The 24,828-nt window shown below is 38.4% G+C and overlaps 1 protein-coding gene across 21 annotated transcripts; it reads right to left on the bottom strand.

Annotated features, from left to right (window-relative positions):
* Positions 1 to 345: 345 nt before the first annotated feature.
* On the bottom strand, positions 346 to 22,835 carry LOC148880112 (polygalacturonate 4-alpha-galacturonosyltransferase-like). 21 transcript variants are annotated; one of them, XR_016104472.1, is made up of 12 exons: positions 22,502 to 22,835; positions 22,227 to 22,397; positions 6,099 to 6,133; positions 5,933 to 5,992; positions 5,661 to 5,798; positions 5,455 to 5,521; positions 5,312 to 5,358; positions 4,730 to 5,064; positions 4,258 to 4,615; positions 3,523 to 4,110; positions 2,980 to 3,389; positions 346 to 622 (listed from the first exon to the last, which is right to left on the bottom strand). XR_016104472.1 is itself a non-coding variant. In XM_088961943.1 (11 exons), the coding sequence occupies exons 2-11, from the start codon at positions 22,381 to 22,383 to the stop codon at positions 3,114 to 3,116; spliced, it is 2,061 nt and encodes a 686-aa protein (XP_088818069.1). In that variant the 5' UTR covers positions 22,384 to 22,397; positions 22,502 to 22,835; the 3' UTR covers positions 2,671 to 3,113. The 21 variants fall into 21 exon arrangements, 14 of the variants coding, with proteins under 14 accessions (XP_088818069.1, XP_088818066.1, XP_088818065.1 ...); XR_016104471.1 differs by having other exon boundaries at positions 22,478 to 22,784; XR_016104469.1 differs by having other exon boundaries at positions 5,312 to 5,376; positions 22,478 to 22,781.
* Between the last annotated feature and the right edge of the window lie 1,993 nt (positions 22,836 to 24,828).

Raw genomic sequence — 24,828 nt, 5'->3', positions numbered from 1 at the left:
CTGTGTGCGTTTATTGAAAAAACACCACCACATCAGTGCCACATGGGCGTTGGTGTTTATTGTGTATGAAACCACTGTTTGGTTTCAATATTTATCAAATAAACACTAAAAACAGAAATGTTTTGGTTTATGTGCATGAGGCGTTGGGGGGAAATTCAAATTCTTATTTCCCCCAAGCCTGGGCATTTATTGAAACGAAATGACCATCTGACACTTTAAACTGATGTGGAATGGGGTATTTGAAATGCCCATAAAACGCCCAACCAAATAAAAGCAATAAACATTTAAAATATTGTTTATCAAATAAACGTGTATCTGATAAACACCTACCAAAACAAACACATAGATAATCAAAATCATATCTCCAAATCCAATAAGTTAAGAATCCGAAATATATGAATTCAATTCATTATCTGATACATATCCATACACATTGTGTTCAATTTCAAAATCAACTTATAGAAAACTAGAATAAATCTACAAAATTAAATATGAAGCAAGAAACTCATCATCATTCAAACCTTGTTCCAACCATATGGAGCCAGTTACATGAATCTCATTCCCCATTCCCTCCTACTCAGTACCATCGGCCCTTAATCATTTCTCAATACTTCACACGTCCCTATGAGTATGAAACAAGAAACTATACATCATAAACAGACCAAAAAAGGTTTTCCCAAACCCCAAGTCTCACTTAATCCTAAACAACTTCAAGTTAAAATTCTAAAGAGGGTTATAAAACTCAGTAAATGCATATCACAATTTCAGATACAATCATACAATGTGATCTGAGTATAATTAAATGGATATCTCCAAATTTCAATTAGATTAAATCCGCTTCATTTGCAGCTCTATTTAATAGACATGACTTTATTATTAATAATGATACATGTGGTATAATATTATCTACTAGATGATGCTAATCATACTTAATTGAAAATAAATTTTCATTATTTCATAATTCCAATAAAACATTGTTTGTTTATCCTTTTTTTAACCCAGAACATTGTTAATAATAGAATACTAGTAATAAAGTAACAAATAAGTTTGTTCACAGGCACCACACTTTCATTTTTATTCTGTACCTTTTTTATATACTTTCAACTAAACAGTATAAGATTATCATTTAGGCTCCATTTTGTGAGGAAAATAGAACAGCGTTCCTATTTTTTTCTGGTTTAACCTCCTTGGCATTGTTTGGTTAAAAAAAGAAAAAAAAAGAAAGAAAAGCATCGTCATTTTCAAGGAAAAATGGAATGATTCGAAATTTCGCATTAGTAATATAAGAGGGCAAGCATAAGGTAGCCCTACTGCTGTAACACTTAGAAATCAGGGTCAATACTATACATAATGTTGTATTTTCTAAAAATCCAAAGCATTGAGAATTAGTAGATTCTATATCGAAGCAAGATTCAAAATTTTGCAATGTATCGGCCGATACAGACCCATCCAAAATAGTCTAATACACTTAATTCATTTCGGGAGTTCTTTTTTTATCATTAATTTTTCGTTAATCTACAATTTGAATTTAAATTCCAGCACCTAATTCAAATCTTCTCTCATTAATTAATGATTCTCTCTTTAACGTTTGTTACTCATTAGTTATATTAGCCATTAATTTTAGCTCTTATAATTGTAGGATAAAAACTACAAGTTTTAGTGATAACAAGATTCGAACCTTAGTCATTAGGTTCTAAACCACACTAATTTGTTTGATATGGTCATATAAATTTTTATTTTTTTCTTAATGGATGTTCCATGTTTATTGATAAATGTTAGAATTAATTATTAACTATAAATTAATAAGTATTAAAAATATATCAATTATTTGAAAATTAATGTATAGTTTTTCCATTATTTTTCAATGGTTATTAATTGTGTCCCAATATCTCACATTTTACATCAACCATTAAATTATATTTGTTTACATTTAAATAACTTATTTAGTCATATAAAATTTGTATTTATCGTTATTAATCTGTTTTTTAGGATCTATTTGAGTTTTTAGTATATTGATTCGTATCTTGATTTTTTGTTCATATCCATGCATATCTAAAAGATTAAAACATATCCCGATACATCTCTTAAAATTGGCTTTCCGATACTTTCAACCTTGTCTTGAAGATTTGTTTACACCAAAAAAATGGATAAATAAACTAATTGATAACTTAACCACCTGCAATCACTTCATTGAAAATCAAAAACAGTTTCCTTCGGGGAGAAAAACAATCTACATTTGATGGTCAAAGGCATTGAATCACACCAAATACAGGAAAAAGGAATAACCAAATATGTGCAAATACCACCTCCGGGCACCACCACAACCGAGAGAAGGAAACTTCTCCACATGAACTGCAGTTCATGACACCAAACCGAGGAGATTCATGTTGAACTCAGAATTGACAATCATATGTCATAGTGCTGTGTGAAAGATCCGTGAATCGTTTGAAACCCCTCTGCTCTAGCCACTCAACTAACAACTTTTGCTGCTCCTATTCGTTCTTATTCCTTTCTTCTTTGGAGGGGAAGAAGGGGTGAGGGCATAACACACGTTACCAATAACAGTATTTGCTCATTGTGACCATTCTATCCTTATCAGGTGGAAACAATGTCATGCATCTTGTACCAAGAAAAAAACAGATTATCATCTAAGCTTAAAAAGGCACAAAATTGGAGGGGAGAGGGCAAGATCCAGAACAACCACTTGATGCTAATTCATTTTACAAGGCAGTTAAACCATTTTCCATGAATTAAAAACAACTGAACTCAAATCCCTAGGATATGACTATCCTTTCTATCATAATCATAATCAAACTCAAGCCCCACCAAATACACAATGGCGTTCTTATATATGGACAAGGCATAAAGAGCTTGTACCCTTGCTCCAAAGGGAAGAAATGGAACACATTAATGCTCAATATGAAATGAATTAAAATGAATCAAAGAAGCATAAGAATAACCAATAGTTGGGAAGATTACCAAGAATTGTAGCACAGGAATTTCGACCTCTTTAAGTAGAGTAAATCAGACCAGAATGATCTCTTGGTGGAAGAGGAGATAGGGTATTTGCTGCATATTTAGTGGTATCCATCTGGGCTCCTTCGTCTACCAGTTCATTCACTAAGGTTGCAGTTTCGAACGTACGGGTGGTCATACTTTATATACTTAGTCCAATATGACCTGTATTTGTTCATTGCTATCTCCAGCCACGGCTTCATGTTTCCATTATAATGGATTACAGCTGCGCTCTCAATCTCTGACCGGTCAATGCTTGGGTTATATCCTAACCCAAGCACATGCCATGATTTTTGCAGCGGATGTGTTAGTCCATAGAATGTAATCAGTCCAGGAGGCAATGTTCCAAGCTTCCACAACACCCTTTGTTCATTCTAATGCAAGCAAAGGAAATAAAACAAATACAACTTATGATTGTGCATTCTTCCTTGCATGTTTATATACATGCATGCAGGTTGTGACTGTAGAGAAATAAAAACCATAAAAATGCAACTACCATTCACTTACCATGTTCTGCCACTTGTGGTAGATCCCAGTTATATCTCTCTTTTTCCACTCCTTAAGATCAAAAATATTCATCCCATATGCCCAGCCACATGCATTTGCGTCGAAGTTCCTTGCTATATGGGGGTTGGAGAAGTTGAGATACTTATCAAACCTGTGGAAACTCTCTCCACAGGTCTCCACTGCACCATTTACTTTTCCACGAAGATTCACAGACCACAGACCTGTCAAATCTTTCTGGACCACAATGTCATCATCAAGAAACAGGATCTTATCCAACTTTGGGTAAACCTGTGGAAGGTAGAACCTCAAATGATTCAGCATTGAAAGATATTTTGGATTCCTGTATTTCAGATTAGAAGAACCAGCTGATAGAGTTGTGGGATGATCTGCCTTGAAATAGTACTCTTTCATGGCAGCAGACTCAAGCTGACGCAGAACTGGGCAGTAGGATGAATTCAGCCATTTAAAGTCATCAACATTTTCAACATGGATCGTGGCCTTTCCAGGTGGGTTCAACAGAAACCACATATTCATGGCTCCAAAGTTTAATTTATCAGTAACTAAATGGAATACATGTTTCTCTGGCTCCTGAAATCAACGGAGGGAAATTAATTTAGCCACAGCAACAATAACATTGAAAGACTCATAATAAATGAACCATAATTCAATCTATGGAGGACAAAGAATGAATCAAATAATGGGAGAGAGTAAGAGGGCAAAAGAAAGACTTCCTACCTTGGCATTCATGACAGTTGAGTTGACGACGACTGATGCAGCCAAGACGTTGTCCGAGAAAAGGGCATAGTGGTAGAGATTTGGATTTTCTAAATTCTCACTCTTAAGGAACTTCCTTTTATCAGGAGGGAGGAGATAGTAGGCTATTGTTAAGCGCATGGAAAGGCAGTGGATCCCATTTGGAATTGTCTTGGCAGCTAACTGGCTCAGGAATGTACTCTGCTTCTTCAAGCTCCGTACCTGTTCATCTGCTGATTGAAGCATTGCTCTCAGCTTCTTGATTACCAAGTTGCAGTCATAAATCTCTTCTCTTGCTTTTGCCAGGACGTGACCCATAGCTTTGATTTTAGCAGGTGCACTAATCATGTGTGAGGAATACAAATTCCAGAGCCATTAAGGGGGGCATGAAGATTAAAGCACACTCAGGAAATGTCAATGTCAAAATATTTTGAGTACCTAAAACTATAATTACCTGCGACTTAGATCTGCATCAGTAGTTGCCTCCCCCAAGGCACGCTGGCTCTCTTTAAGACGAGCTAGTAGTTCACGATCTAGTTCAAGCTTGTTCTTCGTCTTTGCAATGCTGGAATACACCCTAGCCATGATCATTTGATCCCTCATCAAGCGAACAGTTGCATCTGCATTCTCATTCTCAATATCTCGCCTCCATATGCTGTATTTCCCCAAAACTGCTGTGTCAACTGCTTTTGAGCGTTCAATGGCAGCATTTTCAAGTTTTACACTAACTTCATCATCCAGGCGGACCAATTCAGCTGCCCTCTTTTCACGCCTCTTCTCTCTCAATTGCTAGATGATGTTTAAACTAATTAGAAATGGTATATTCAGTTATCCATTAAACAAAACATGCATGGTGATTAAGAAAAAGCAAAACATAGATGCAGCTATAAGGCACCACCGATATGTGGATAAACCAAATAATATGTGACAGACTTTCTTCTCTTAAATGTTAGGGATATGATAAAACCATCCAGGTCATGAAAAAGAGTAACTAAGGCCATAGATGACAAATAAAGGAAAGGAGCAGGAAATTTACCCGGCGGGCTAATTTTGCAGGTGTATCAACAAATTGAGAGCGGTCACCTGCACCCATAGAAGATTCTTACTTAAAAATAACTGCTTGAATCACTAAACAAACTAAAAGATCAAATAAATGATCAGCAATAAAAGAATAACTACCTATAGGAACACTTCCCTGCTTCACTTGTGGAGTCTCTCGATCTACAACTACAACTGGTTGGTTTGGCTTTAAAGACAGCAACAAAAGATAAGAACAACCAAAAGATTAACAGACAATTCTAAAATTTGCATGAAAAAACTGGAACTATGTATAGAAACCAGTGGTAACACTCGTAAACATATGCAAAATGATAGTCAGCCTTTACCTCTATATAGGTGGCATTGTTCTGGCTAGAATTCTCCAACCCAACAACTTTCCATGAAGAAGATTGATGGTTTTTTCTAATGAAATCAAGACTCCATAGTCCCATGTCATCTGTGTATGCTTTGATGGTATCAATCACCTGTCATATCTATTTAGTTAGTCTTACTAGATCTAACAAAATCATTTTGACCAGGCACCATTGTGAATGCAAGGACAATCAGATTATGCATCATAGAAATAAACTTCATTTGATATTTGTGAACTCCCACTTGCCTCTTTCGAGAAAATGGATTTTACATTTTGCACAGCCGATTGTTCTCTCCAATCAATGCTCTGCACATTTACCCAAAATGTTGAAACAAAAAATATAAAAAATAAAAATTACTGTGGCCAACTAACATATGTAATAGAAGAAGCAGAAAAGACTCAAAAAAGCTACCTGCATACTAGAGCCACTTTGAACATTGTTATCATCTGCATAATGGATAGAGATGGTCATTTCCCATCAGTTTAACTGGAAAAAGTACAACGGAAAAGTGAAAAAGGAACACAACAACATTGATAAAAGCACCCACCATGTTTTGTGTTCTTTTGCTAGGAAAATTGAAAGGGATGAAAAATAGGCATGCCAATACATTCTAAGCACAAGACATGTGACATGTGAGATGCCTCTAATCAAACCAAAACCACCATTGATTGAAATGAGACAATTCAATTGGGGAATAAAAAATATCCAATCCAGATTCTTATCTCATTAGCAAATAGCATGACCATGGATGGAGTATTGGGGGACTGGCCCTCTAGGATAGTTGTTTGGGCTTTAACGTGTTGATTTTTTTGGGGGTCTTCCCACTAGGAAATTGCAGAAGAGAAGATTGTACATTTTTTGATCATTTATAATAAAAGTTCTTTATTACAAATTAACAGAGCTGCATGGTCTAGTTATCTCACATTTACAGTATGCAAGTGGTAATGGGTATCAAGCTCCAAATTTGGAGTTATTCCAAAAATCTTTTAAGCAGTTTCAAGGTTGAAGATTAATTTGGAAGAGATTATTAGCAAATAGCAATTGGCATTGGCAAGATGGAAAATGCAGCCCTAGAAGAACATGGTTTATTTATCATGTGTCATTGCAAATATTCCATTTACATATTTGGTACTTTGCATTGGAGCTAAGGCTCCAAACTCCAAAGAATGCCTGGATTCCAATTATTCAAAGGCTAGAGAAAAAATTGATAAAATTGAAGGGCAGATACCTAGAGGATTTTATGCCCGTACTGCTAGCTAGTGGGTTGAAGAAGATATGACACAACAACCTGTTCTTGTTTTGCAGGTTACCAGAATGAAGTGTATAGATAATTATATATCCTTTAAGGCAATTTCTACGGTACCAAAAAAGGCATACCTAAAACACTTTAACTAAACAAAATCTCATATTATCTGTTGTTTTATATATCATACTTTTTGGTAGCATAGCAGGACTCATCTAGATCTATGAATTTTTTCTGATAAGAACAAGCTTTCATTCAACATACAAGTATAGAATCTATAGATGCACAAGAAAAGATGAAATGCTACCATAAGGCCTTTATAGTGTACCATAGTATCTACACTGATGCCTAAAATACAAAGTCCCTCTGGTTAAAATTCCTAAATCCCTTCAGTGACAAAACCATAAAACTAATGGATTACGTTGCAGCATTCACAGAACGACATAATCAAGGCTTTTACTTGACTTCAAATATCTTTCTGTTTCTTGTCAAAGAACCACAAGAGAAATCACATTTCCAAAGTTTAAAACCCTTAGCAAGAAATGGAGTAAATAAAAATTAGTTAATTTGGGGGGCATCTGGCCCAGGGATGAATTTATAAGCTGTTTTTAATGCTCAAGTTTTTTTTTTTTTGTCTCCTTTCTGGCTTACAACAATCAGGAACCCAAGGGAATATACCCCCAATACAATTGTTCCCTTTGCATCCCTTATTTAGCTAATTCGTCAGCTACACTGTCTGTTGATCACTGGACCCAACAAAAACTCACTCCCACTTGTCTCGCCAAATGTCTCAATGTCTAATGTTGTCAAGACCCTAAGCTGTTATTTTGGAACCAACCCAGTACAACCTTAGAGTCGCCTTCTACATCAATACATCTGCAGTTTATTTGCTGAGTTTCATTCCCTGCAATAATTCTAATAATTCTGCCCTTTTGAGTTTCCATATACAAAAAAAAAAAATATGGCTACGATGTTCCCACAACCATCTCTAGCCCAACCTGCATCAATCAATAATTTGGTTGTTTTTTTTCTTTTTATTTTATTTTAATTTTTAGTGGGGGTGGGGCAACAGCTAGTGGAAATGTGCCTAGTCAAGGATGAAACTACAATGCATTATAAGCCCCTAATGATACCCTCTCTAGGAAAAGTGGCAAAAATATACCTAATGGGCTACCTTCACACAAATATTTTCAACCAGTGTGTTTTTGGTTGTCTTTTCTTTAAAAACCCTTGCATTCCTCTCCTCCAAAACAGACCAAAGGAGGTGTCCACCTACGACCGGAAAGACAAAAAAAAAAAACAAAACAAAAAAAGGGGGGAACTCCCTTAGAGATAAATGGACAGAAGATTTTTTTTTTTTTGATCAATAACACTTTCATTAACTCATCAAAAGAAGATTTACAATAGGAAGACAAACACGCTTATCTTCCAAGAGCAACAAAGAATCATAAATGTGTTAGACAGTTTTGTATGCCCTTAGCTTCAATCAGAATGATGTACTTTATAACTTTATTGTAAATGAATAGAAGTGCACATTTGATTCATTTTCCCATGGTATGTTTCTGTGTAATACCCTTAAACTGGACACTTAATGAGACTCGTGTTAGTTTAGAATGTTCACAGCCAGTGGGTCGGTCTGGGGAGACATACCTGATAAGGCTGACACTGTGGTGCCACCAAGTCGGTTGGGGTGGCCTGTCTCAGCTACCAGGATGAGACCCTAGGCACATACAGTGTAGGATTAATTGAATCTATGAACTAGACCAGATTTCCAGTATTGCCCTAGACCTTGGAGATTGATGGGCAAAACTGAAAAGTTACACCCGACCCCTAGACTCGATTATGATACTGCACTAGGTGTCGGATTGGGCTGTCTTTGATGTACCAATCAGTGAGATCTTTAGCGGGGGTCAAAATCTGGGTATGTTGGGACAATCTGAGAATTCATCTGAGTGAGTGATCATAGTGACAAGATCAGCCCCTTTGTCGGACAAAGGTAATGATCGGGGATGCACTCTCACTGATGGAAACTAAGACTGCCGACAGCCGATTTCAATCGTTGAGATTTGTTTTGCAAAGTATATTTTATATGAGATATAAAAGTATATATATTATGGTTTCTAAAATGTTTGTAAGAAGGTTTTAATTCCCGGGATCCATATAAGTAGAGAGTGCAACACTGTTCCTTGCAGCCGAGGGAGAGGTCCTCTCTTGTCGGACAGTGTATGATCATTATAGGCTGAGAGGTTAAGTGTAAGATCATTGAGGATAATACCTGATGGGCTAATCGTGCATCTGCCCACAGTCCTTGGGTGTTACAAGGTGGCTTGGCCCAGGGACCACTTAGGGTAAGTGTTGGGCCCATAGAGCCCATTTGATGGGTTTCAGGGGGTGCACTGTCCATAGCAGTGTATTCGGCCAGGCCTTGTAACAAAGGTTGGGCCGAACCCATGTGGCTGATGTGTAGATCAATGCTTGGGTCCCACGCCATACAAGGAAGCCCAACTGGACAGTAGTTAGGAAGGTTAAGTGAGCACATAAGCTTAATGGGCCTAAAGCCCATTTCGAACTAGGCTATTTAATTAGTTAAATATGGGGCGAATTCTGAGATAGATTAGCAGATAGGATAGGGTCTTAACCCTATCCACTCAGAGAGTCCATATCTGAATGTGATTCAGATCTAGAAACCTCCTAATGAGATTAGGAGAAAGCTAATCTAATCTGCACATAAGATAAGGGTTTATCCTTATCACCTAAAGGGATGTCTGATCCAAATCAGATTTGGATCAGCAAGTCTTAATTGGATTAAGAGCTGATCCTTTAGGGTTACAAGAGAAAAAAAAGGGGTGGCAGCCTTTGGTAGAGATAATTCACATCTGCCTTGAGAGCTGAAAACACAGAAGAAAGAATTAAGCAACCCTGCAGAATTCTTTCTTGCCGCCTCCTTGTTCTTGTCGCCCTGTTTGCCAGTTCGATCTCTAGTTGTGGGAAAAGTCAAGATTCGATCTTGACATCAGTTCTTTGAGAAAGAATTGATAGGAAGCTGTGCTCACGTGCCATCCTGTTGTTTCTTGCGAATGACAGAATTCTTGGAGAAGAATACTGTTGATTCTGCTCCATCCTGCATTGCGCCATCTTCAGTGGGAGCAGTCTTTGGATCCTTAGGCATGAACACCTTCTTTGGGGGATACTATTTCTCCGTATCAGGTATAATCCTCTCCTACTCCTTTTGGTTCAGATCCGGTTCAGTTTATGGTTCAAAAATGATCCTTGAAAATATGATTTTCTAAATAGGGAATGCGATTCCTAGTTGAAGGGAGAAAAATTTTTGAAATTCACCCCTTTATTCTGCAAGTTTTGGGCGTCCATACGATGGATCTCTCATTCCCTTCAGTGGTATCAGAGCCAGGTTCAAATCTTGAACCAATTTGCTTCAGATCTGAACCTGCGCAAATGGGCAGAAGGTGTTCTACCCGATTTGCGCAGATATGGGTTTTGGGAAATTTGTTCCCAAATCAACGGGCGAATAATCTGAAATTAATATTATATAAATCTGATTATTGTTTAGAATTGTTCTTTATGATTTTCTTGATTTATGGGTTGTTCGTACAAGAGGAGATCGAAATCTTGATTTGCGCAGGGAACCTGCGATTTTGCAGATTATGGGTTATTTTGTTACATTTGGTCTGTAAAATATTTTTTTTTATTTTTTAGACTAAATGTATAAGTATTCGATCTGATGTAATTATTAATAGAAATTAGGATTTCTATTTATTTTATTTTGGATCGAAGATGGCGGCGCAGAAAAGGAGAACTCGCAGAAGAGGAGATTTCATAGATGGGAGAATCCGTTATCTGCGATTTGCAGTTTGTGAAACTGCAACCTGTGATCTAACCTCTATTTTGAGGAAGGATTGTGCGAACAGCCCTGATAGACTGATTCTTGATTGTTCTTTTATCAGAATTTAATTTTAAATTATTTTCTTGAATTAAAGATTTAATTAAATATCAAACCCTAGACCCATTCAAACCAAGATTGGTTCAAATTGTTTGGACCGAATCTAGGATTTAATCAAGGATGAAAGTCAGCCATATTTTTCCCACTAATGGGGTTGAGGATTGATGTTTAATTAAATGGTTAATTCGGCCCAACCTGTAAATGCTCAGTTTTAAATAGTTAAAACTGCTAAAAGCCCACTTAACTCTTAAAGCTACATGGGCTGAACCAATCGAACCATTCGGCCCATATACCTAGATAATATTAATGGTTAATATTATGGATTTAAAATGGGCTTCAAATGGGCTTTACAAATAATTAATTGATTGGATCAATTTATTCCTGCATGAGATGTTTGGATGTGTGATGTGCTACGTACATTGGCCATAAGTGTTTGGCCCATGCTCAATTGACAGTGGCTCTTGCGCACACCATGGCTGAATGCACATCATTGCCATGGTGTCCCTTTTGGTCATTGGATGACCTCCCTCAGTGGTGGACCCCACGCCTCATGGAAAGGTTACGTGCGGAACCCTAACCGATTTAGGCCCACCAAAATCTGGCTTTATGAAAGTCAGTGGAAACCACTTTGGTTTGACCTAGATCAAATTAGAGCGTAATTAATTGTTCCCTCCAGCTAATATGAGTGCATGTGATAGGGAGAATCATGTGATGAACTCTCTAAAGGCCTTAAGGTTACGTGCGGAACCCTAACCGATTTAGGCCCACCAAAATCTGGCTTTATGAAAGTCAGTGGAAACCACTTTGGTTTGACCTAGATCAAACTAGAGCGTAATTAACTGTTCCCTCCAGCTAATATGAGTGCATGTGATAGGGAGAATCATGTGATGAACTCTCTAAAGGCCTTCAATCATTAGCATGAGGATGGGTCCTTCAGTAATGAGGAAACGCACTAGAAAATGGGTTATCCATTTGTTGTTGGGCTTGTCTGAATGTTTCATAAGATGATAGAGGCGTCATAGACCGATGTGGGAGGGGCTTCACCAGAAAATGGGAACTCTCTCACGGTACCTTGGCGTTCACGAATATGATGGGTAAGCACTCACTGGATAGAAAGGTTTACCTGAAAACGGCTCTGAACCTTGTCTGACAGAGGCCAAAGGGGCAACTCATGTGATGAGTGGATATGATCCTTCACAGAAAGGTGGTGGGGTTATGCAGCTGAAACAATTGGTTCCATGCACTCTATGTGATTTCCCACATTTCCAGAGACAATTCGCAGTCTCTATCACTGAGAAATGAGGGAAATCTCAGAGGTGAATAAATGGAAATGGAACGTAGATTAAAATCCATATCTATGTAATGAACATGAATCAAATTAGGTTGTGGACTGATGTTTGCTCTTTTATCAGAAAATGGCAAACGGACAATTTGCAAAGTCGCTTGACGACAACAAGCTGAAGGGCCCAAACTATGCCGACTGGTACAGGAACCTTATGTTGGTCTTAACCTCTGAAAAGTTGGATAAGGTAGCCAAGAATCCTGCCCCAGATCGTCCGGGAGATAGGGCTTCCGAGGCCCAAAGAAGAGAATACTAAGAATGGGAGGAGAAAAACTCCCTTGCCCGCTGCTATATCATTGCCTCTTTGGACAATCCAATTCAGAGGCAGTTTGATCAGATCGAACTTGCTAAGGACGTATTGGACAGTCTGAAGACAATGTACGAAGAGCAGAATCGTTCTACTCGGCAGAAGGTCTTAAAACAGTTCATGACCGCGCAGATGTCCAAGGGCCTACAAGTTCACGACCATTGTCTCCGGATGATGGGCTATATCAATGAATTGGAAGCTCTTGGATCTAGGCTGGATCTGGTAACACAGATTGATGCTATTCTCAACTCTCTACCTCCATCCTTTAATCCATTCATCATGAACTACAACATGAACAAGCAAAACGTCAGCTTGCAGAAACTCGGCAATATGTTGCAGAGGGCTGAAGAAATGATAAAAAGGATGAGCCCATTGCCATGCTTGTTGAAACTAGCAAATCAGGCAAGAAAAGGAAGGCAAAGAGAAAGCCCCAGAAGAAGGCTGCCAAACCCAAGAAACAGAGGAAGGACAAGGCATCAGATGCCTGTCATTTTTGCAAGAAGACCAGCCACTGGAAAATGAACTGTCCTGCCTACCTAGAATCCAAGAAAGGTAATTTCGAAACTTGTGTTATAGAAACCAATCTATTGGTGGCTTCTGCGTCCTAGTGTATTGACTCCAGGGCTTCAACTCACTGCAGGGGTTCAAGGTAAGCAGAAGGCTGAGTGAATAAGAAGTCATGCTCTACTTGGGGACTACTGCAACTGTTGCAGCCGCGGCCATAGGAACCGTGGAGTTACTTTTTAGAGAATGAACAATTGTACTGAAAGATCGTCTTTATGTACAAAATTTAAGGAGAATTTTGATTTCTGTCTCAAAATTGTTTGCAGATGGTTATTCTGTCTTCTTTAGTAATACGATTACTATTAAAAGAAATAACAGATTCATCGCATACGGGGAACTAGAAAACGGTCTCTATGTTCTACATCCTTCTCTAGAAACTAACATAACCGAAACTACGTCGGCTGAAATCCCCAAGAAGAGAGCCCGTGATGCAGTTAATCCTACGTGTCTGTGGCATTACCAACTTGGCCACATTGGTGTTGACCGAATCACAAGGTTGGTTAAGGATGGTCCTTTGGATTTTCTAACTGTAGAAGATCTTCCCACCTGTGTAGGCAAGATGACGAGACGGCCATTTAATGGTAAGCCTAAAAGATGTACAGGCACACTTAACCTAATACATACTGATGTATGTGGTCCCCTGAGTGTTAGGACGCGGAATCAACACGTGTATTTCATCACCTTTACAGATGATTTTTCACGATATGGTTACGTGTACCTAATGAGACACAAGTCTGAATCATTCGAAAAGTTCAAAGAGTTCAGACGAGGTCAAGAAACAGATAGGGAGAGAAATTAAAGCCCTTCGATCAGATCGAGGTGGCGAGTATCTCTCTGACAAATTCAGGGACTACTTGAAGGACAATGGGATAGTATCACAGTTAGCTCCCACAACTTAACGGTGTTTCAGAGATGAGGAATAAGACCTTATTGGATATGGTCCGGTCGCTTCTCATGCACTCAGAGTTACCCACATCCTTTTGGGGTTACGCATTAGAGACTGCGATTTACGTGCTGAATCGGGTTCCAACCAAATCGGTTCCGAATACTCCATATGAACTTTGGACCGAAAAAAAACCAAGTGTCAAACACTTGAAGATTTGGGGTTGTCCAGCACACGTTAAAAGAAAGAGTGCAGACAAGTTGGAATCCAAGACTAGCCGTTGCCTATTTGTAGGCTACCCAAAAGGCTCTGTAGGTTACCTATTCTATGACCCAAGTGAGCAGAAAGTGTTCTGCAGTCGAAATGCACAATTCTTGGAAACCGATTACATCCTGGACACCCATCGTCAGGAAGTTGTTCTTGATGAGAAGAGCTCAGGAGAAGTGGGAGATGTCCCACAAGTTCCAGGTAGTGACCAACCTAGAAGATCCACTCGGGTATCCAGGCCACCAGTCCGTTATGGTTATGACCAGGATAGTTACCTGGTGGAAACCTTGACTAGTGAGAAGGATCCCGTGACTTACGCAGAAGCTATGTTGGACATAGATTCCCAGAAGTGGGTGGAGGCCATGAGAACAGAGATGGACTCAATGGAGACCAATGGAGTCTAGACTCGCAGATCCGCCCTCCGGGGTAAAAGCAATCAGTTGCAAATGGATTTACAAGAGGAAGAAGGGCCCCGATGGTAGGGTTGAGACCTTCAAAACTCGTCTGGTGGCGAAAGGGTACACTCAGAAAGAGGGCATCGACTATGAGGAAACCTTTTCGCCTGTGGCCATGCTTAAATCCATTAGGATCCTGCTAGCTGTAGCAGCATACCATGATTATGAGATTTGGCAGATGGATGTCAAAACTGCATTCCTGAATGGAGATCTTACTAAAGATATCTATATGCAGCAGTCGCAAGGCTTCATTGTTGCAAGTCAGGAAAACATGGTATGTAAACTTAATAGATCCATTTATGGACTTAAGCAAGCTTCTAGAAGTTGGAACATCCGTTTTGACTCTGCTGTCAAATCGTTTGACTTCAAGCAGAATCCGGATGAACCCTGTGTCTACAGGAAGTACAGTGGAGATAATGTTACCTTCTTGGTTCTGTATGTAGATGACATTCTACTCATTGAGAATGATGTAGGAATGTTAACTACGGTGAAAGTATGGTTTTCACAACAATTCTCCATGAAAGATCTTGGAGAAGCCTCCTATATACTAGGTCTTCGACTCTATAGAGATAGATCGAAGCGGATAATAGGATTATCCCAATCTGCATACATTGACAAAATAGTCAAAAGATACAACATGAAAAACTCAAAGAAAGGAAATGTTCCTTTCAAGCACGGAGTCACTCTCTCCAAGATGTCTCCCAAGACTTCTGAGGAGATTGATGGCATGAAAGGCGTTCCCTATGCCTCTGCCGTAGGGAGCATCATGTATGCCATGTTGTGCACTCGTCCTGACATTGCTCAGGCAGTGAGTGTAGTAAACAGATTTCAGGCCAACCCAAGTAGGAGCACTGGACTACTGTGAAAAACATACTTAAATACCTTCGAAGGACAAAAGAGTTTTGTCTAGTATTCGACAGTAGCTCACTACAAATCCAAGGGTATACAGATGCCGATTTCCAGTCGGATCCAGATGATAAAAAGTCTACATCTGGATATGTTTTCACGATAGGATCGTGTGCTATTTGCTGGAAAAGCAGCAAACAGGGGTCCACAGCAGACTCCACGACCGAGGCCGAGTACATTGCCGCAAGTGAGGCCGCCAAAGAAGCCGTGTGGATGAAGAAGTTCGTTCACGAGTTGGGAGTAGTTCCGTCCAGCACATCACCCATCCCATTGTTGTGTGACAATAATGGAGCCATTGCTCAAGCTAAGGAGCCACGAGCCCAACTCGAAGTCGAAGCACATCGAGAGGAAGTACCACGTACTGTGGGAGATTGTTGGTAGAGGGGTCATCCTGATTCAGAAGGTAGCATCAGCGAAAAATGTAGCAGACCCATTGACAAAGCCACTATCACAGAAAGTGTTTGAGAAACACGTGGAAAGCATGGGACTCCGGCTTGTACCTGATTGGACCTAAGTGCAAGTGGGAGCTGTTAGACAGTTTTGTATGCCCTTAGCTTCAATCAGAATGATGTACTTTATGACTTTATTGTAAATGAATAAAATTGCATATTTGATTCATGTTCCCTTGGTATGTTTCTGTGTAATACCCTTAAACTGGACACTTAATGAGACTCGTGTTAGTTTAGAATGTTCACAACCAGTGGGTCGGTCTAGGGAGACCTATCCTGATAAAGCTAACACTGTGGTGCCACCAAGTCGGTTGGGGTGGCCTGTCTTAGCTGCCAGGGTGAGACCCTAGGCACATACAGTGTAGGATTAATTGAATCTATGAACTAGACCAGATTTCCAGTATTGCCCTAGACCTTGGAGATTGATGGGCAAAACTGAAAAGTTACACCCGACCCCTAGACTCGATTATGATATTGCACTAAGTGTCGGATTGGGCTGTCTTTGATGTACCAATCAGTGAGTTCCTTAGCGGGGGTCAAAATCTGGGTATGTTGGGACAGTCTGAGAATTCATCTGAATGGGTGATCATAGTGACAGGATCAGCCCCTTTGTCGGACAAAGGTAATGATCGGGGATGCACTCTCACTGATGGAAACTAAGACTGCCGACAGCCGATTTCAATCGTTGAGATTTGTTTTGCAAAGTATATTTTATATGAGATATAAAAGTATATATATTATGGTTTCTAAAATGTTTGCAAGAAGGTTTTAATTCCCGGGATCCATATAAGTAGAGAGTGCAACACTGTTCCTTGCAGCCGAGGGAGAGGTCCTCTCTTGTCGGACAGTGTATGATCATTATAGGCTGAGAGGTTAAGTGTAAGATCATTGAGGATAATACTTGATGGGCTAATCTTGCATCTGCCCACAGTCCCTGGGTGTTACAAGGTGGCTTGGCCCAGGGACCACTTAGGGTAAGTGTTGGGCCCATAGAGCCCATTTGATGGGTTTCAGGGGGTGCATTGTCCATAGAAGTGTATTCGGCCAGGCCTTGTAACAAAGGTTGGGCCGAACCCATGTGGCTGATGTGTAGATCAATGCTTAGGTCCCACGCCATACAAGGAAGCCCAACTGGACAGTAGTTAGGAAGGTTAAGTGAGCACATAAGCTTAATGGGCCTAAAGCCCATTTCGAACTAGGCTATTTAATTAGTTAAATATGGGGCGAATTCTGAGATAGATTAGCAGATAGGATAGGGTCTTAACCCTATCCACTCAAAGAGTCCAGATCTAAATGTGATTCAGATCTAGAAACCTCCTAATGAGATTAGGAGAAAGCTAATCTAATTTGCACATAAGATAAGGGTTTATCCTTATCACCTAAAGGAATGTCTGATTCAAATCAGATTTGGATCAACAAGTCCTAATTGGATTAGGAGCTGATCCTTTAGGGTTACAAGAGAAAAAAAAGGGGCGGCAGCCTTTGGTAGAGATAATTCACATCCTCCTTGAGAGCTGAAAACACAAAAGAAATAATTAAGCAACCCTGCAGAATTCTTTCTTGCCGCTTCCTTGTTCTTATCGCCCTATTTGCCAGTTCGATCTCTAGTTGTGGGAAAAGTCAAGATTCGATCTTGACATCAGTTCTTTGAGAAAGAATTGATAGGAAGCTGTGCTCACGTGTCATCCTGCTGTTTCTTACGAATGACAGAATTCTTGGAGAAGAATATTGTTGATTCTGCTCCTTCCTGCACTGCGTCATCTTCAGTGGGAGCAGTTTTTTGATCCTTCTTTGAGCGTGAACACCTTCGTTGGGGGATACTATTTCTCCGTATCAGGTATAATCCTCTCCTACTCCTTTTAGTTCAGATCTGGTTCAGTTTATAGTTCAAGAATGATCATTGAAAATATGATTTTCTAAATAGGGAATGCGATTCCCAGTTGAAGGGAGAGAAAAAATTTTGAAATTCGCCCCTTTATTCCGCAAGTTTTGGGCGTCCATACGATGGATCTCCCATCCCTTCAAAATGGATAGAAGATTAGCAAATAAAATGTAGCTTCACCACTAGCTTTACAAAGAAAACAAATATGTGACAACAAATACCGATTTGGTTCTCTCATTTTTAGTTTTAGGATCTTACAATTTTTTTTTTTATCAATAACAGAATTTCATTAGAAATATTTAAAAATTACAAGATAGGGAGAGGTAAACTTTCTCCCCACCCCTTGTTTTGCTAAGACATTAGCAAGATCATTTGCTGACCTTTAAACCCTACTAAACTGCACTTCCATATCTTGAGTCATCCACTTGAATCTCTTTTTTTTTTGTTATTGAAAGTCCATAAACCATTTTCTTCCCTTCGCAACCACTCCAATACCAACTCTAAACCACCTTCTACAATCAGTTTTCTCACATTCAGATCTTTTAACTTTTGCAATCCTTGACAGCCATAACCTCAGCCCTTGGGGAATTACCCATTCCAATTGCACCTGAATATAGACCAATGATCTTGCCTTCACTGTCCCTAAACACCCCTCCAATACCAGATGGGCCCGGATTCCCTGCACTACTGGAGAACATAACACACAAATTAGTTGATTAAAGTTTCTTAGAAAAGTCTTGATGGAAGAGCAAAAATCTACTAAATCAGTAAAAATGAAGTACAGAATTGAGTAGCCTCACAAGACCCTAGCACCCAATACACCCAAAGCTCTCTGTATGTGCGGCAAATACAAATACACCCAATAGGGTTCTTCCCCTTAAGCTTCAAGTCAGATCAAGGAGCAGGGCGCAAACTGGAATTCAAGGCGTAACTCAACATAACTTGATGCTTGCAATGCAGCTTTTTATAGATCAGCTTTCAGTCAAAAACACTTAATCAAGAATTGGAGAGGTCATGCTCCTACCTCTCCCTTATCCTTGTAAAATAAAATGATGTCATCAGCAAATTGTAGATGGGTAATATCTGCCTCATCCTTCCTCACTCTCCATCTTCTTCTAATAAGCTCTAACCCTTCTGCCCTTGATATCAACATGCTAAAAAATCTATAATTAGTGTGAACAGAAAAGGGGGAAAAAGGGTCACCAAACCTAAGTCACCACTTTGTTAAGAAATAATCTCTAACCCATGGACCAAGAAATACTAATGACCACAGGTTTTGAACCACCATTGACCTAGAGATCGAAACGTTCAACCCAAAAAGTGGTCAAGCAACTGGTTCCGTTTCACCCCTGAACGATTATTTTGCCAAAAATTTGTTGACTTGGTTAGCAACCCATTGACCTGGGTGATCGAACCATCAACCCGTCCGACTTGAACAACAGTTTTTGGTCATTTTTTTATTTTTTAATTGCAATGGGCTGATCCATTCAGACCGGACAGTCAAACCAATGGCCAAAGTAATTCTAATTCCCAGACTGTTTTTAAAACATTGCTAATGACATGACAACAGACACCCTAGTATCTAATTCTTCCATCTTACCCCAAAATTACATTTTCCACCAGAAAATAAAAAAGGGAATGATGTAAGAAAATAAAAAGGGAAGATGAATGTCCACAACGTCTTTTCTAATTTGTTATTCCATCTATCTTTGGCCACCAAAATTCTTGTTGGTATTAGCTCAAGAGAAAGAATATGGGAAGATGATGAATGGTGTTCTATGCTTAATTCCTGAGATGTTATAGTAAGTGAATGATGCAAGAAAATAAAAAAGGTAAGATGAATGTCCACAATGTCTTTTCTAATTTGCCTACATTCAGATGCCACCCACTTTTATTATTTTTTACCAGTAAAAGTAAATTTATTAAAGAAAAGATATGAGAATTAGTACAGAGATTTGGTAGCCTCGGCTACCCCAAATGCCAATAACATTCCACCCAATATTTGCCTTACAATCTTACAATAGAGCCCAAAAACATTGTTCCCTGTTAGCCCCTTGCTTTGCTAGCTGATCCGCAACCCATTTGCTACTCTTGGAGTCCACTGAACTATTAACTGGATGTCTTTTGTGATGTGCTTAATTTTCTTGATCTCATTTCTGAATATCCATGGAATCTTTCCATCATGTTTTAGCCAGCTTATAATCACTTTGAAGTCGCCTTCAACAACCAACTTTCTCACACCTATTTCCCTGGTTTTTTGTATTCCGAAAACCATTGTTTTTAGTTCAACTGTAATGGAGTCCCCCCACCCACTTCACTTATAATTAGTGCTCCAAAATGGATACAAAGAAACCACAAGATCAAGTTTTCATGTTGAATGGTTGAATTCAAAACTAGTTTCCTCAGGGAGTTGCTTTTGATGACACCTAGCAAGTTGCTCTTTGTGAAGTTCACTTTCATACCCAAGACAAACTAGTCTCTAGTTAAGCCAAAGAATGAGATGCTTATAGGGATTTGAGGCCTCTTGATTTTGACGTCTGCCACTTGGTGCCATTACAAATCCAATATTATTTGGGATCTAGTGCTAGAATAGTTTAGTAGAAAATAGCAGATCAGAGAACGGTTTAGTAGAAAACTAGAAAGCTCTAGGAAAGGTCATTTATCTAAATGGAGTAAATTGACATTATATTGAAACGCTTTATCAAATCAAACTATCTACCATATGTCTCTTAATATATTTTTACTACTAGTTTGACCTTCAAAGACACTTAAAAGGATGGACAGAAATTGCCTACCAGTGGCCCAATCTTAATCAAATCAAACCATCTACCATATGTCTTTAATATATTTCACTACTAGTTTGAACTTCAAAGACAGTTAAAAGGGCGGAAAGAAATTGACTATTGGTGGTCCGAGAAAAATACAAATAATATGACATGAATGATTGGTCCCTGATGTGTACAAAAGTTGATCATGGTTGAATAGGTCCTCTCCTGTAAAAAGCAATCAACAAGGCTTTGCTAGGTAAATGGTTAAGAAGTTACATCAAGGAGGCAATAAGCTATGCAAACAGGTGAATACTAATATCAGACCAGCAACTTTAATTGTTAGATAAATCCTTCCCAATTATGCTAGGGGCTGAGTGCATGAAAGGGCATAATAAAAGGGTTGAAAGTTCATCATGTCTATACCTGGCAACAACAATCGGGTGAGGTTTTTGTATGGTTTATGGGCCAATGGTTGGGTCTCTGCCTTGTATTAGCTTAGAATAGCCAAGGAGATTCTTTTGGTAACAAAGTATGATGCCCAGGCAGGTTTTCTGTTGACCCAAGGGACCCTAGGCACAGCTTTGAAGTTTGAATAGCCAATGAGGGGAAAAGCCTAAAATTGATAGGGATGTTAACAATTAGGAGGCACGTTTCTTAATGGGATTTCTAGCTTGTTTCAGCAAAACTTCAATAATAATAAAAGAAAAATGACTCAAGCAACAAAAATGTCCTTCATAAACCAGTACTCTATAAAGCATATGAGGCATATGCCTCGAGGCTCACCTTAAGGCAAGGCTGAAGGAAAATGCCTCGAGGCTCATCTCAAGGCTCATGCCTGAAAGTATAAAAAAACATCCCTCACACCGTGAGATGCCTACTTTGTATGTTTATACATGTAATGCATGTATGTACTTGTATCTGTGTTTTATCATAAATAATGCCATTTTGAAGGTATTACTTAACATCTACAGTTTCTTTAATGATTTGTAAGAACATCGTGGCTTTCGCTAAAGCTCCTAGTATTCACAAATGTTTGTAGTTTTCCTATATAAAGATATATTCCTTTTTTTTCTAAAATCCATCGTTCCACCCATTTAAAATAAAATCCTCCCTTCAGCAGAATCAGCACCAAATTCTCCGTATTAGCAATACAGTGTTACTCTAAAGAACAAGTAGAATGTGAATGTGTAGCAAAGAAATGTAAAATTTCACATACACTCGTGACTGGTAATAAAAAATAAGAGATCCCTACATCTCTGTTTGCTTTGTCGCTTCAACTAGAAGTCCTAGAGAAAGGAACACTTTGCACTAGAAGAATATTGCTTCAGTTTTCTATGTGTACAAGTAGACTTCTAGTTTTCTAATTTCCAGTGTCGAAGGGGGTAAATTAATCATAAGTGAGCTAAGATCGGACAAGTAATTAGAAGAGTAGGACTGTAGATAGATAGAAAGAGCAACCCGTTTTGCAAGATCTATAAAATGGAAATGGCAGAACAAGAGTAGAGTTAGACGAACCAGTGAGGATCGGCGTGCGGAATCCTCGTCCCACAAGGAAAAGCATTGGCGCCAAAACTGAAAAAAAGAGGAGAATTGCGACTGGAAAGCAAGAACCACCGCCTCTGATTCTCTGGAACTGGAAGCTGGCGCCGGAGGAACCCCGCTTCAAAGCCATTGTCAACACAAAACCTAATGATCAAAATGAAGAAAGCTTCAATTCATAATTACCATTGAAGAATGTTACACAAAAGGGAGCCCGGATGAATTACAGTACAGATCTCTTGAAACCGCACCGAAATGTTCTCTTTTTAGTAGTCCAACCCTAGCAGTAGGTGATGGGAATCGTTAGTTGACATCAAAAGACATCGAAATTTTCAAAAACGAGAAATAGAAAAGAAAAATGTGAGAATGAAAAAGGAGATATCGAAAGCAGAGGCGCCAAAAATGGCAGTTGCTATGGCGACGAAGGAGGCGAATCGAAATTCTCAATGAAAGTAACAGCTGAATTGCATAGGAAGCAAGGGCAGGGAAATGTAGGACGCCGAACAAAAAGAAAAGTGCAGAAGAAAGTTCAAAAACAAAAAGAAATGAAAAGAAAAAAAAGTAGCCACTTGGTAACGGCTGAACAGGATTAATTGAATGACTTATTACTTTTTATTTTAGCAAATAAAATAATGAAAAGGTACGATTAGGGTGTTCACATTAAATGTCAAATCGATCAAATCGACCAAAGCGGCCCGGCCCAACCCAAATTGGTCGATTTTGGTTTGTATGAAAAATAAATCAATAATTTAGTTTGGTTTCGGTTTACATAAGCCAAATCGAATCGAACCGATCCTATATTTTTAAGAAATTTTTAATTAGTCCCTACCCTATATGTTAAATGTTGATATATTTTATTTGTGTTTTGTTTGAATTTTCAAAAGAATGGTAATTTATAATAAAAAATAAAAACGTAAAACCAATACAAATATAATACAATGGTACAATATTTAGTTCAGTTGTGTATAAATTTAAATATATATTGACAAAAAAATCAGTTTTGCATAAAAAGTTAATCGATTTAAATATATATTTTTGTTTTGCATAAAAAATAAAAAGAAATAAACTTAAAAATAAATAGATATTTAGATATAGATATTTTAGTTTAAAATATATATAAAAACCGACTAAACCGATAAATCGGCCCTTCATGTTTGGGTTGGTTTTGCATCAGGGTCAATCGGTTTCAGTTTAGTCAATGAGTAAACCGATTACATCGGATTGGTTGAAAAAATGACTCAAACCGACCCAACCCAACCCGTGAACACCCCTAATACGATGAAAAAAATAGGGTAAATTTCTGAAACCTCCCCTCAAGTTTTGAATCTTTGCTTAAACATCTCCTAAAGTTTGGTAATTGTAATAACCACCTCTGAATTTTTTAATAGATGCACCTTTATTAGAATCATTTAAATGAAAATGTCTAAAATACCCATATAATTACTATTGAGGTTGGTTCTAAAGAAAAAAAAAATATTTTGGACAAAGTAACTACACGTGTATTTTAGATACTTTAATGTCTTTTTTAAAAGGTTTCTAAACCTATGTAATAAAATTCAGGAAAGGTAATTGCAATTATCAAACTTTAAGTTTAATTTTAACAGTGGTCCAAAACTTGAGAGCAGTTTTCAGCAATTTACCTTTTTAATAATAAATCAAGAAAAAATCTATGTTACGGAAAGATATGGTAAGTTGGTAATGAAATACATTTGGTTAAAGCCGTAGAGGATCTTTCTCGTTTTTTTAAGTCGAACAAACAAAATAATAAAAGTTTTTTTTTGTTAAAAAAGATCTAAACACTTGCAAGTTTCACAAAAACATCTTAGACCGCACATCTGAAACACTTTGTAGGAACCATATGCAGTTAAAGTTAGGAGATCCTTTGAAATGGCACAATCTTTTATAAGTGTAGTAGATTGTGCATGTAGGGGAAAAAACACTTAGATGCATTGTTTTAAAAATCAATAGATCACTTTTTTGGAAGAAAAAAAATGCTAACTTAGTCAAAAAACCGTTGACCTAGGTGATGGAACCGCTAAACTGTTCGACCCAGGCAATGATTCACAATTTATTTAATTTTTTAAGAGAGAGAGGAGATCAAGAGATGGAGGAGGGGTTGAAATGAGATATTAGTTTTGAGATCTCATATCTAAGATCACTGAGACGAGAGAGAGAGAGAGAGAGAGAGAGAGAGTCTGGGAGATCTGAGATGAGATATAAGATCGGATCTGCTATCGTCAGCTTGTTGTGATGTCTATTACCATCGCCAACACTACCACTGCAGGTGAATCACCACCACCACCTCCTCCTCCTCTCCTTCCTTCCTTCCTTTCTTTCTTTCTTTTTTTTTTTCTTTCTTCCCTTTCCTTTCCCAGCCAATAACAACTTCCTTCTCTTTGTTTATATTCTTCCTAACCTATGACCTAGTATACTAATTCAATGGTCAAGATGCAATAAACACCTAAAATTTTCCTTCACCATTTTGACCCACTCGACCTGAACGATCAAACTGTTGACTCAAAAATCAGTGGCCAAAGCGGTTTGATTTTCAGATTGGTTTTAAAAACCTTGCTTAGAT

The sequence above is a fragment of the Nelumbo lutea genome, chromosome 1 (genome assembly GCF_056320005.1).
Source record: "Nelumbo lutea isolate HS-2025 chromosome 1, American lotus-T2T, whole genome shotgun sequence".
Lineage (NCBI taxonomy): Eukaryota > Viridiplantae > Streptophyta > Magnoliopsida > Proteales > Nelumbonaceae > Nelumbo > Nelumbo lutea.
This window is presented reverse-complemented; position numbering and strand designations above follow the sequence as displayed.

Excerpts from the sequence above, each read along its gene's own strand:
- LOC148880112 (XM_088961940.1), bottom strand. The coding sequence starts at position 22,383 with ATGGCTTTGAAGCGGGGTTCCTCCGGCGCCAGCTTCCAGTTCCAGAGA. Across the intron at positions 5,993-6,098 it reads AAAGTGGCTCTAGTATGCAG|AGCATTGATTGGAGAGAACA; the intron begins GTAGCTTTTTTG and ends GTAAATGTGCAG. Across the intron at positions 5,522-5,660 it reads ACAATGCCACCTATATAGAG|CCAAACCAACCAGTTGTAGT; the intron begins GTAAAGGCTGAC and ends CTGTCTTTAAAG.